Source organism: Mugil cephalus, chromosome 10 (assembly GCF_022458985.1).
Source record: "Mugil cephalus isolate CIBA_MC_2020 chromosome 10, CIBA_Mcephalus_1.1, whole genome shotgun sequence".
Lineage (NCBI taxonomy): Eukaryota > Metazoa > Chordata > Actinopteri > Mugiliformes > Mugilidae > Mugil > Mugil cephalus.
In genome coordinates this window covers 21,576,660-21,589,395 of record NC_061779.1, presented here as the reverse complement: position 1 = coordinate 21,589,395, position 12,736 = coordinate 21,576,660, and the positions used below count along the sequence as shown (strand labels likewise).

Genomic DNA, 12,736 nt, shown 5'->3' with positions numbered 1-12,736 from the left:
TTTTATTTTAACATTTGTGTTATATATGGGAAGCAGAGTGCCTTTCTTTTCCCACCTTGCTGTTGCTCACGGTGGGAAGAATGTTACTGTGATCCAGAGCAGAGCATTATTGAGTCTGAGAAGGAGCTCGGTCCCCTGGGATGCTTCCAGCACCCCAGCCAGACTTTTAATATGGACTAGAGGTGAGTCGTCCTCCATACGGCAACACATTACTAAACCGCATGCAGCCTCTGTCATTTTGAAGGCAAAGATAATTTGTTTTCCAGCTCTGAGGAACAGTGTTTGCCAAATGCCCCCTTTTCATCCGCACAGATAAAGGCGAGACATCCAGGTTTCGGCTTTCGGAATTGTGACTGCACGCGCGCACGCAAGTGTCACTTCGCATTTCGGCTGCGTGGCTCTTAATATTGTTGAATGTTTTTAACAGCCGAACCGCGGGGACATGCTGTGTTTATGCGATCTGACAAACATGTTCCGAATTAACATTCCACACGGTGGTTTCAGCACACAAGAAAATAACAGCATTGTCAACAGGTACACAAAGTGTAATCTGAGAAACCGGGCTCGCCTTCCCAGAGCATTCAGAGGCACCTTTCAAACAGCCATTGTATGTAATTCGGTTGCTATAGTGTGCTTTGCTGACAGTGGTGACTGCGGAGAGGAAACTTTTTCTCTCCTGTTTGCTTACTCATAAATCTGGGGAACAGCTAGGCCCTCGTCTTTACACACACTGCCTATCCACATGCTTCTGCATTCCTGTCTGTGTTGGCCCAGTGCGGTGTTGTTTCACACTGAAGGAGATTACAGATGTCTCTGAGAATTCTGTCTTTACCAGGCTTCCTCCCTACTCCTCACCGATTAAGCAGAATTAGACTTAAAAATCGTGAAATACGAGACGCCGTAACCATTCCGCGCAATTGCTCAACGTTTGTCCCTGCTCGTAGATGTAAAGGAAAGTGGACTGAAACATTTCATCTCAGGGAACTGTGGTGTCAGCTCTGACTGACTAAAGTTAGAATAGAGTGGAACGCCTCTCCGACTCTGAATCAACCCAAACTGAATGTTATGCTTCGACAAGAGTCAGCAACTCTGAGCGTCGAGGAGAGCTGTGTCCAGCTGACTCTCATGTTTATAACTAGTCACACAGCATTGCTCTGTAGATACAAAAGGATGTGCCCACTGCACTGAACACAGATCAACAACATTGTAAAGGTTCCGGTGTCAGCCATGTGAACATCTTTTGACCCACGTCTCTTGGTCAAATCTTAATTAGATTTGACCCAAAGTGTAATGTCTTCCAGCGACCTTTGTGTTAGCCAACAGTGTTTCCACATTTAGTGTTTACTCTACGCGTGCCCAGATTGGATTAAGTCTGAATTTTGATACAGACTGCAGCGGTCGGACATTAACAATGAAACTCTGTCCCAGTAAGTCATACTTAGCGTGCATGCTACCAGGAACCAGGAGCTGCCTCACCTGAATAAAATGCTGCGGTGTTTATTTTGTTTTAGTGATGCTTGTGCTTTTCCTGTGACACGCAACGCTGTTAACTAGTCGTGCAAGAGCACATTCCTGCAGATTAGAGAAAATAAAAGATTCTAGGGAGCTCGGGGACTTGGGTGCCTTGCTCAAGGGTGCTACCCATTGAGGCCAAGGGGAAAGCACATTTGATTCACTCCACCCTTGCACATTTATTCCTATCAGTCCTGGGATTTAAAACGGGGAGCCTCCAGTCCTACACTTCTGTTGACCTGTAATTGTTGGTAGAGGAGATGGTGTTTTTAGGACACTGTATTATAACCAAGTTTTTTTATATTAACTATGTGTGACTTGCAAAAGGTTTCAGTATTAACCAAAATGCCAGAAAACAGTTTTCAGATTTCAGGCCTGTCGACACCAGAGAATTAATGTTCAGGGAAAAGAAGCAGAAACTTGAGTTTTAACAGAATCTTGTACTAAAAAATCGTCCACGACTTCACAAACGAGAATGCGGCCAAGCTGAAGGCTCATGCTCAGTGTTAAATATGAGATATATTTGTCCCCACAGTTGCACATTTTTGTCACTTATGAGATGAAGAGATGAGCACATGCTAAGGAAGCGTTGTCATCACAATATTATTTTGTTGTCCTATTAGGATATGACAAAACCATGTTGTTACCTCATGTGAGATGTGTTTTCAGTTTGCTCAGCCATACCAAAAAAAAAAAAAGTTAATGCTAAGTTAACTAGGGTAATAAGGCTAATATTTTAAGGCTAATATTGCCCTGAATGTACAATTGCTTAGTTAGCTGACCTGGTCAGGAAGCTTCCTGTTGGCAGTTTAAATCATCTCTCTCTGTCTTGTGTTGGTTTCAGTGTGCGTTTAGGGTAAAACCTTGAGCTTGTTGTATGTGTGCGTGTGTTTGTGTGACAATAGAGTCTCATCCTGTGAGATTTTGAGATGGGTTTGTTCAACCGGACAGAAAAATGGGCCGATGGATATGCGATAGCGTGGTAGCAGATCCTTTGTTTGGTTGCATTGTTAGGAATAAATGGAAAATACAAGTCATCTGTATTTGTTCACCATTCAATAAGTTCCTTTCTCTGGCATCAGATACACTTGTTAGCTCATATGTTGTTTTGGCTCCGACTTTAAAGCTATTAACACTTCTTTTCCAGGACCCGAAGCTAAAACAAAATCTTCTTTTCCTCAGTTTTTCTGTCTGCGTGTGTCTGCCTTGTGTGCACGTCCCTCCCTGACACAATCGAAGCTTTAACTGTCAGAAAGTCGCTGGGTGCCTGCCTGCTGTAGCCGCCGTCATGGTAACGACGCCTGTGGTTGGCACGGAGACAGCATCCCTCAGAGGAGATTGCTGTTGGCAATCGTTGCAGTCTTTTCCTGCGTCGGGATGCTATTGTGTTAGCAGAGCGGCCGTAAGATTTAGTGTAGTCGAGAGACTGAGGTAGAATATCCAAGGACATCAAATATCCTTTCATCACCATCATTTCTGCTGCCTCACTCAAGCCTTTGCAACTCTGTCTCTCAGTAGACAGAAGGTCTAGAGAAAACACACAGGACATGTGTTCCATTTCAAAAGAGCACACAGTATCATAATTTGTTTCATAATCGCAATCCACAACACTATATGTAATTATAAAACCCGGAGGGATTTCTGGATTTCTTAACTATTGTCTCATAAATCTCAAAGTGATTATGAAAAGCTATACCAAGGAATTATGATGTCACAGTCAATGTTAACACAGTCATTTGTTTTGCTTGAGGTGTGATGACAAAAACTGATTTTTTATTTGCGAGGCCTCGGCCTGAGTTTGAAAAGCGCACTCCAGATAAAGTCAGCCCTTTCGTTCCAAGTGGCAGTTGGAAATCTCAAATATTTTCATCTGTGTCCAGTCCAACTCTTGATTTCACTGCAACAACACCCCTTTTTACGACAGATGAAGGAAACCGGAGCTGAAGTGAGGGAAAAAAGAAACCGCTCAACAGAGGAAAATAGAGATAAACACAGGCTATTATCTGTTATTAATTATCATTCAAGGGACATATCTGAGTACATCCTTTTCAATAAACCTCACGGTGGCGTACATGTCCGACACGAGGCTGGATTTATACTGCCAGCTGTGTATGTGAAGTGTATAATCGTTTAAGATCAGATTTTCTCCATGCATCAAAAGGAACATCTGTCGAACATCTCTCCGCGTGGCTTCAATTAAGAGTTTCACATAGAGCCTTGGATGTATTGGAAGCTTCATGCTACATTTCTGTGAGCTGCATTCATGTGTCCAAAGAGTAAAGAGTAGTGGATGTGCACCGAGTACAGGAGTCATCCACTGTCACTGTGGCCAGTCGCACGTTAAATAGTTCATGGTAATTCCTCATGCAACGTAAAGCGAGAGCTTGTATTTTTTTAGTTTTTTATAATTCATCATTGTCAACATAACGAAAAGTCAAAGGACGTGGGTATTTGTTTTAGTGTTGTGCGTCTACGTTTCACAGTAACTGAGACCTTTGATATGATGGTGGTTAAAAGCGCTTTTGTGCACATTCTTGTTGAGGACATAAACTCCTGCTTTGTTTTAACCCTGTTTCTCATTGGCTGCAGTAAACACTTATTACTGTTCGCTTACTCAGCAGTGGGGTTTTTTCATGTTTGTCTACCCCTGAGGCTTTTAAGGCCTTATTTAAACACATTGGCAGATATAAGGGTCTTTTTGACCATGTCATGCATTCTTGAAGCTTCTCTTCTCTTCTCTTCTCTTCTCTTCTCTTCTCTTCTCTTCTCTTCTCTTCTCTTCTCTTCTCTTCTCTTCTCTTCTCTTCTCTTCTCTTCTCTTCTATTTTCAACTCATCTGCACATGATGTTCATTTCCTGTATTTTCGTTCTCTATTCCTCTTTTTTTTTAAGTTTAATTGCCAGTTGAGAGTAAGATTAGTATTCAATCTGTCAACTCACTGAAGTGCATTTGACCTGTATCACTAGGTAAATGTCAGGTGAGCTAATTGACTTTGTGACAGCTAGTTAAGCCACAGCAGGTTAGTCTTTTGAGAATTATTTCTCCTCCTCCTCTCTTTATGGATTGAAATGAGTGATTATATTAACAGAGGGGCTGACACTCTCATCTTGCAGCCACTTATGGCTAGTGGTCATTTCTGGTACTGCAAGAAAAGTGCATGTGTTTGGGACGTCACTGATAGAATTGTGTTGTTGGTGGTGCCTGACCACGTTAACCCGCAGTTGATTCACAAATAGGCAAAGAGGTGGAGCCTCAGTGATGCTGAAACGGGCAGACAGCAGTTAGAAAGCTACGTCATAGCGATGGTGTCCTTAATTATGCTTTTCTTTAACCCTACACAGTTATTTTGAATGGATGAATTAATATTAAGGACCACCAGAGATTTTGAGCAGAACTATAAACCTGTTTTGAGTTGGCTATTTGAACATGGAGTTCTGTGGGGATTGATTCACCTTTGGAACCAGCCTCAAGTGGCCATTAGAGGAACTGCAGTTTTGGCACTTCCACGTTAGAAGTTAGAGTTGGAATGTTTTATTTTTTCCCTGAAGACAAAAATTCAGGGGTGAGTCATGGTAGCACACAGAACGTAGCTTTTAGGTTGCTATGCATGTTCACAGACTCTCCAAAAGAGTGATGTCCAGGCTCTAAAGATGTGTGGAAGACATTTAAGTGCCACTCCATGTTGTGACCAGGCCTGAAGACCTCCACTCCTATGGAACAAATATGCTTCTCATAACATACTGCGTGATGCCTCCTTTAAAAAAAAAAAAAAAAAAAATCCTCTCTCTGTGCTGTTTTCAGTCACATTTGAGAGATCGGGGAACAAGTAGCCTGTCTCATCAGTTCAATGTGGTGCTTGACACAGACGTCAGCCCCTCCACACACACACACACACACACACACACACACACACACACACACACACACACACACACACACAGAGCCCTTTACTAATGGTCAGTGTTTTGTGGCGACAAGCCTCATTTGTCTTCCGCTGAAAAATGTTTCTGTTTACTAGTCTGTCCGGCGTGAACAACAGCCGTAAATTCTGCTCAGTCACGCCAGTCCTTAACGTATTTGAACTCCGAATTCCCAAATCGGTTCATTTTACTGCGCATGAGTCATTCTGATCACGCAGATCCAAAATTCATTATTAAGCATTGGTCAGTATTTGAACATCCACGGGTTCAAACATGCTTATCTCTGGGTTGATGTAGCTCAGCCTGCATTCTGTTCTGGTAATGTACAAAGTTAGATTAGCCAGCCTCGGCACAGTATCTTGGATCTGAAAATGCCATGTTGTAACCTGCTAGGCATTTATTTTATTTTTTATTTTTTTCACTTTACTTTTCAGTGAGAGAAATTTTGCCCAGTTTGGAGTCTTAAAGGAAAAAATGGGGGTGTGTTTTGTGGTTTGCATCGCAGCGGTGAAGTCATTACATACTAGTGGCTATGCTTTCACATATTAGCCCAGACACTGACACACACACACACACACACACACACAAAGACACAGACTTGCCAGCATTTATTTATTTTTTTGCTGAGACTGCATTCAGCTTGTGAAGGGAAAGTTCATTTTCTGAGGAAACGTATCTTGATGCGTGCAAATGGGGTCGTTTTAGTGATCACTTCACTGTGTGTTACTTGGAAAGTGTAATTAGGCTTTCCAGAAGTCAAACTGGGTTCTGCAGAATTGTTTTTAGATTGCTGGCCATCCAGACAAACGCATGCATGCAAGATGGTGATTAATGTAGACGGCCATTACAGTAAAACGCCTTTTCAGACTGTTGAGACTAGCTGTCCACCTATCAACCCATGCAATGTCACGATGTTCAGCTGCTTTCACATTACAGGGGGTCAGCGGATGTATACAAACTAGACTCAGCTGAAGAGTCTCCTCTCTGTTTTAATGACGTCGGCATTTAAGAATTAAACAGGAAGGGCCATTTAATTAAGTGTGACTGGAAACCATGGTGCCAGAAGGGAATGTTAAAATTAGACACACTTGACCTAAAACTTCTGTGTGTTAACGTCAGCGTCTTGCAGCAGTGCATTTCCTGGACTTGCCCTGCAGTGACACAGGGTCCAAAGAGGGATGTGGGAATTGGGGAATGCAGCAGATGTCTGAGATCGGTCGCCCACAGGGATTTAGTCCTAGTTAACATCCACCGTCCCCATTCTCTGCCTCTTGCTCCCACATGCTGTATGTCTTACCAAAGACGATGGTGTGTCTGCACTTCTCAAAAAGACTGTGAAAGTGTTTAAGTATAAACCTTGTGGAGGTTCAGTCAGACCTGGAGCTGCTAGCTGTAGCATAGCTCAGCATAGCTTTTTATGTTCTGTTGTTTATCTGTACTTCAGTCCCTTGCTAGAAATCCTTTCCTTTCCTTTTCTGTCTTTTATTCATCAACATTTGAACGTCCAGGTGTTTTTTTTATTATCATTTTTCTCATGAGGATTTAATTCAGTTCCAAACATTTGTAATCACACACATAAGTCGTTTTCCCTCAGATGTTTCCTGCTTTAAACTCCATGTTATTTAGTTCCCTTTCCTTGCCTTGCCTCATTCATCCCCTGTGGGATACTTATATCCACCGAGTCATGAATCTGTCTCGTGTGAAGCCGTTTGGTAGCCGGTCTGATTGGGCTACATAAACAAATCCGTCGTCTTTCCAGACCACTAGCCTTTTATCAATCACTGCGCATTTGTTAACTAAGGAAAATGATGCCAGAGAACAGCTGGAAATCCACTTAATTTTACCCCTTTCCTCTGACGCTTCCAAAAGCTTTTGTTGTGCAATTTTTTAACTTAATTGTCAAATATTGCATTCCTCACTAGCGTGTTGATTTCAAGTTTCATATTTCAAGATTGTCCATTCTTTTGTGTCATTCCTTGTTGCTATCATGCTTACCCTGCTGAAAACAATGCGGAAGAGCAGGAGTTCATGTTTTTAAAAGCTGGGGGGCGGGGCTTATACATGTAAGATGTCATTTGATGCTTTAAACTGGAATGGCTTTCTAACACACTCTTTTGGAGGAAAGAAATAAGGGTTTGACCTTTTTATGTTTTGTTGGTCGTAAGACGCGGTGGTGACACTTAATTACTGTATATTCAGTGAATTTATGCAAAATATGTCCGCTTTAATGTTTTTGGAGAGAAGATTTAGCTGCAGGCAAAAGCTGCTCTGCGGTGAGAGCGTTGCCTGGGATAAGCCAAAAAATTTTAAGAATGGAATTTGTGTTTGGTACAGGAGGAACCCCAAGCAGCCTCACACTTTAGACCGTTTCCTTTAAATGATCTAATATGGCCATTTTGCTATGAGGAAGACGCTCCCTCGCCTTCCCCTCGCCACACGCGCACAAACACAAAACCATGGGTGCCTTTCCTTTACGTCCCGCAGACGTGCTAGCTTGTGATGCACATTCTCCTCTCATGTGGAAAGCAGAATGCATGAATGTAGGTCAGTGCCACAGAGTGTAGTCCGCAGGCCTCCTCCGCTGGAACAGACTGTAAGTGCTGTTCATGCTTTCCCAGACTGCAGCCAGGCATTCCATACGCGGTGTAGCATGACCGTGCAGATGCAATTGACGGATAAGACTTCAGGAAGTGCATGAAAGACAGAACACCTAGCTTGTCCAGACCAGGCTGACTAGTGTCTGGGTAAAATCTGTCTGTCTGGTTTAGAACTCACGTCATACTAGATTGCGGCCGACTCGTTAATCTGATGTGAAACGCAGCACGGCGGCACATTTCGTTTGGGCTGCCATGTTCTGCAGTTGAAAAGTGATTTCATAGCAGTCTGGTTGAATGTGGTTCCAACACGTCCTCATCACACCGATACCAGACATTTGGTATGCAGTGAAACAAGAAGCGATTGTGCGGCGTGTCAGCTGCTCTACCTATAAAGTGTTCAGCCTAAAGTAGTTAATTTCTGGGGGAAAGTTATAGTGTTGGTCTTGGGAGCCAGGGAGGCGATATTAACATTAGCATAACGCAGTTTTATCAGATAGCACATCACACTGTAATACAGACACACCCACCCAAAGAGCAGTAAAGAGAAATCTGAGGCAGTTGTTACCCTATGTTTAACTTTTATTACAATCCATGTTTTTATGTTGTTTTTCTAATCACAGACACATTTTACAGCTTTTCAGTGACAGTGAAAAACAACTGAGGTTGACAATAAAGGGTCAGCTCAACTGAGTTAGGGGGGAAAAAAAGTGTTTTATTTGTCTAGCTTCATCAGTTCATTTTATATTTATCTCTTTATCCAGATACATCAGAAGTTCCTGGAAATGTGTTTGTGCTGCTCACAGCATAATAAAAGATAAAATTTAGCGCTCTAGTGTGAAATACGCAACTTAAGCACAAAATTTAGGTGTCTTCATTTATTTTTAAGTGACCACATCACATCTATTTGCTTTGGAAATGACAGAGTCATCAGTAACTCCGACAACGTGGCTTTAAATTGTCCCATGCCTCTCGGTTCCCTCAAGCTCTGCCTGTACAGAAGCCTCAACCCAGTGTGTCAGACAGTTTGTCAACTAAAAACTAATCTGACATGTTCTCCTGACGGTGTTATTTTAACCTCCCAAGACCTGAGCTTTTGTTTGGTCTGCATTTTTAATTTTTCCAAGGCGTTTGGGATCAGTAGGATTTTAGAAGTATAAAAAATAAATCCTCATATGAGGACCCGGGGATCATTTCACTACGTTACGATAAAGTCAGCCAGTTCTAAGCAAAACTGTTTGTTTCAACACTGATCATAGCTGTGCAAAGACAGAATTGCAAACAATGAAATCCCAACGTGCTCAAACGAACACTTGCTGATTACTTATGAGGACAACAGGTCTAAATGAGAATAAGCTGCCAAAAACCTAAAACTTAATGTCCACATATGAGGACACAGTGTCTCAGGAGGTTAAGGTAAATATAGTTGTATGATGTTGTTGTTGCTGAAATTCAACAGCGGGCAGCAGTCAAGAGTTGTTCCTCTGGATAATCACATCCAGCCTTTTCTTTGGTCCAGTGAAAGTGATGGACTGTTTACTTAATGGACCAACAGAACAACGAGTGCGTGTTTCTGCGAAGACATTTTGAGTGTAGCTGTGAGCAATACAAACTAAACCAGCCATCGCCGGCGTGTCTGCACACTACAGGGTTACTTACAGATGTTTTTCATTGTATTTGGGTGGAGGCAGAAACCTCAGATGATATCTCAAAAAACCAAAACACATCTAGATTATGACATACCACAGAGGTAAACCAGAACCTGTCGTCACCTTGGTGAACCTGTTTGTGCAATAATGTTCCTTAACTGACCTCGACGTGTCTGTGTGACTTCCTCTCTTGACTCAGGTGCCTTTGCCAAGGTGAAGGAGAGCCAGCGGATGAGCGACGAAGGGAAGATGGACCAGGACGAGGCTGATGGCATTAGGAAACGCTGCCGGACAGTAGGGTTCGCCCTCCAGGCGGAAATGAGCCACTTCCATCAGCAGCGAGAGGTGGACTTCAAAGACATGATGCAGGCCTACCTCACGGAGCAGATAGCCTTTTACCAGCGTGTTGTCCAGCAACTGGAGCGCACCCTGCGCATGTATGAATGTCTCTAAATACACCAAACTGCTTTCTGGGTCAAGATGCCAAAAAAAAAAAAAGAAAACGCAGAAAAGAGGAAAACCAACATTTGGGTCTTTTATCAAGGTTCACTTTGAGAAGACTTGCAGATGAATGAAGCAATGAAGCAGTAGTTACTGGAAAGACATACAAAGTCAGTCAGTCTTTCACTTTGATGGATTCAAAGCAACTTTTTTTTTTTTAAGACCTACTGTATATTTTATTTCTAAAATACACATCACGTAAGCAATGTCACAGCATATTGTTTATTTTACATAATTTAAAGTGTTTGTAACTTTAAAGTAAGAATAGTGGATCTATAGTTGTAACACATTAAAGCCATGAAACGGGTTCTGTTATCAGACTGTCCCCTTCTCTCCAACACCGTGCACTTTGGCTGCTTCCAGGGATCCATTCAAGTCACATCACGTAGATGAATTCCTAAAACAAAACAAAGCCGAGTATATTCTGTCATCATCTCTCTGAATGCTCACCTCTCTCAGGTGTTCACCTCTTTGAACTCGCGTCTTAACCTTGCACCATGCGAGCGACTTCCTGATATGGTTGCGGTTCATTTTAGTTCATGTTCTTACATTCCCTGTGCAGTATGTGCCTTTAAGGATCTGCGGCATTCTGACGCGACGTTTTTTCTTTTTTGTTTTTTTTTTTAAGCGGACCATTTGTCTGCAGTGTGGCTTGTGTCTGTACAGACTGTACAGAGCTGGAATGAGCTCAGATGTGTTTGCACAACGTTTTTATTAAACTATTTGGTCAGTGGGTGTGTTCATATTGTGTGGGTGAGTGTAATGAGTCAAGCGCTGTGCAGATTAAATTCCCGTCTCCGGAGTGGACAAACATAAATGCATATGTTTATATGTAGCAGCAGGTTTTCTAATGGATTTGTGGAAAAAGTGCTCAGACAGTTGAAGAGGATTAAGTGGTTGTTTGAGGCAGGACATGAACTTGTAATTTCTGACATGTTGTTGACACAAGGGCAAATAGTTCCTACTGTATTTACAGTTCCAGTCTGCTACTGATTTCATGTTCATATCAAGCATTTTCACAAATGGCTAGCCTAGCTTATCTTAACGATTGAGAAGTAATGTGTAAAAACAACCATTTGTTTGTTTTCTGAGTGGTGTTATCACGGCGTGTGCATCAAGAACAAAATAGTCCAGCACATTATCCCCTGAAAAACTTGTTGCCTTTCGGACTCATTAATCCATTAAACATTGTTTCCTGTCTTCATGCTAAACTATTAGCCTGGAGTCTGGAGTGACTTGGTTGGGAACTGATTATTCCCTGGCAAAGCAAAGACTGACAGAAGATTAACAGCGATGCAGTCCCACAAATCGTGTCTCTGATTGGCTGGAGGACCATCCAGTTGTGTGCACAGGCATTTGTGTGTTGTTGAAACACGCCCTATAATACAATGGCTACTCCAGGCTAATCTCAGACAGAAAGAGTAGTAGTATTGATCTCTTTATTTAACTTTCTCATAATATCAGAATATTCCTTTAATAATAATCCGTGTGAGGTTCGAGCAATCGTGAGGATTCCAATCCCACGTATTCTTGCCCTCTGCCTGAGTGAGGACCATTACTCATCCCGCTTAACAAGGGAAACATTTCAAGGCAACTTGTGGTTTAGACTATCTTTAGCCCCGTGTCGCCCGTAGAGTTTATGTGGAGTCTGGGTTGCAGTTACAAGCATTACCTCAAGATGTGTAGGCAATGTGTTTGTGAGGTGGGCGCACGTCTCAGTCGCGGGACATTGATTCGTATCCGTGTGTTGTTGAAAAGTGGAATCATTAGATAATTGTGAAAAATCAGTGGTGAATTAAGGTCTGTTAAAACTTTCTTGTGAGTCTCCAAGATATATATATACACACATATAAAAACTGCTGATTCAGCGTGCAGGATTCGTTGTATACAAATTGTGTGTGTGCGTGTGTGACTCAGACATGAATGCAGTCTCTGTTACTGGTACTGTTCGGTCCACATCTGCAGCCTTTAACTCTTTGCTGTGCAAATGCAAAATGTTGTTTATGTTGTTATTTTTTAAAAAAATGCTTTCCTTTTATATATATGTATATATATATATATATATTTCTGTCAGCATCTGCACTCGCACACACACACACACACACAGTTTCTTGAAGACCAAAGAAGTATGCATATTTTCTACTGGGCTGCTGGGTTTGGTAAATGGGTTTGAAATTAAATGTGCTCTCTCTGCTTTTGTAATTGAATCTGTTCTGCTCTGAGGAAAATGTGAAGAGATTTGGAAAGAGTAAAGAAACATTCCACAGGGAAACTTATCGCGGACACCAAAGGCTAACGCAGAATTTAGGCACGAGAAAGATGCACAAAGGTGTAGAAGAAAGATCGGAAAGCCATTGGTTTCATGTTCCAAAGCTGCATGATTAAACGTCAGGTGACTTGTTCCTTAACACGGATGTGTGACATGGTGAGCTGCAGGAGCTCTACGCTTTGGCTGCTGTCGCTGGAAATAACAGATGGTGATTTTCAGTAATGTGTCACTTGATTCAGGGGAAGGGGACATATGAATCTTAATAAAAAGTAATGATGGTGATCACTCTC

The 12,736-nt window shown here is 42.1% G+C and overlaps 1 protein-coding gene across 1 annotated transcript in view; it reads left to right on the top strand.

Annotated features, from left to right (window-relative positions):
* The window catches only part of snx33 (sorting nexin 33), a 19,492-nt gene extending 6,756 nt beyond the window's left edge, over window positions 1-12,736 (top strand). The window contains exon 2 of the mRNA XM_047595708.1: window positions 9,876-12,736. Coding sequence (XP_047451664.1) covers window positions 9,876-10,129 — 254 coding nt within the window. The 3' untranslated portion in view covers window positions 10,130-12,736. The remainder of the gene's footprint in view (window positions 1-9,875) is intronic.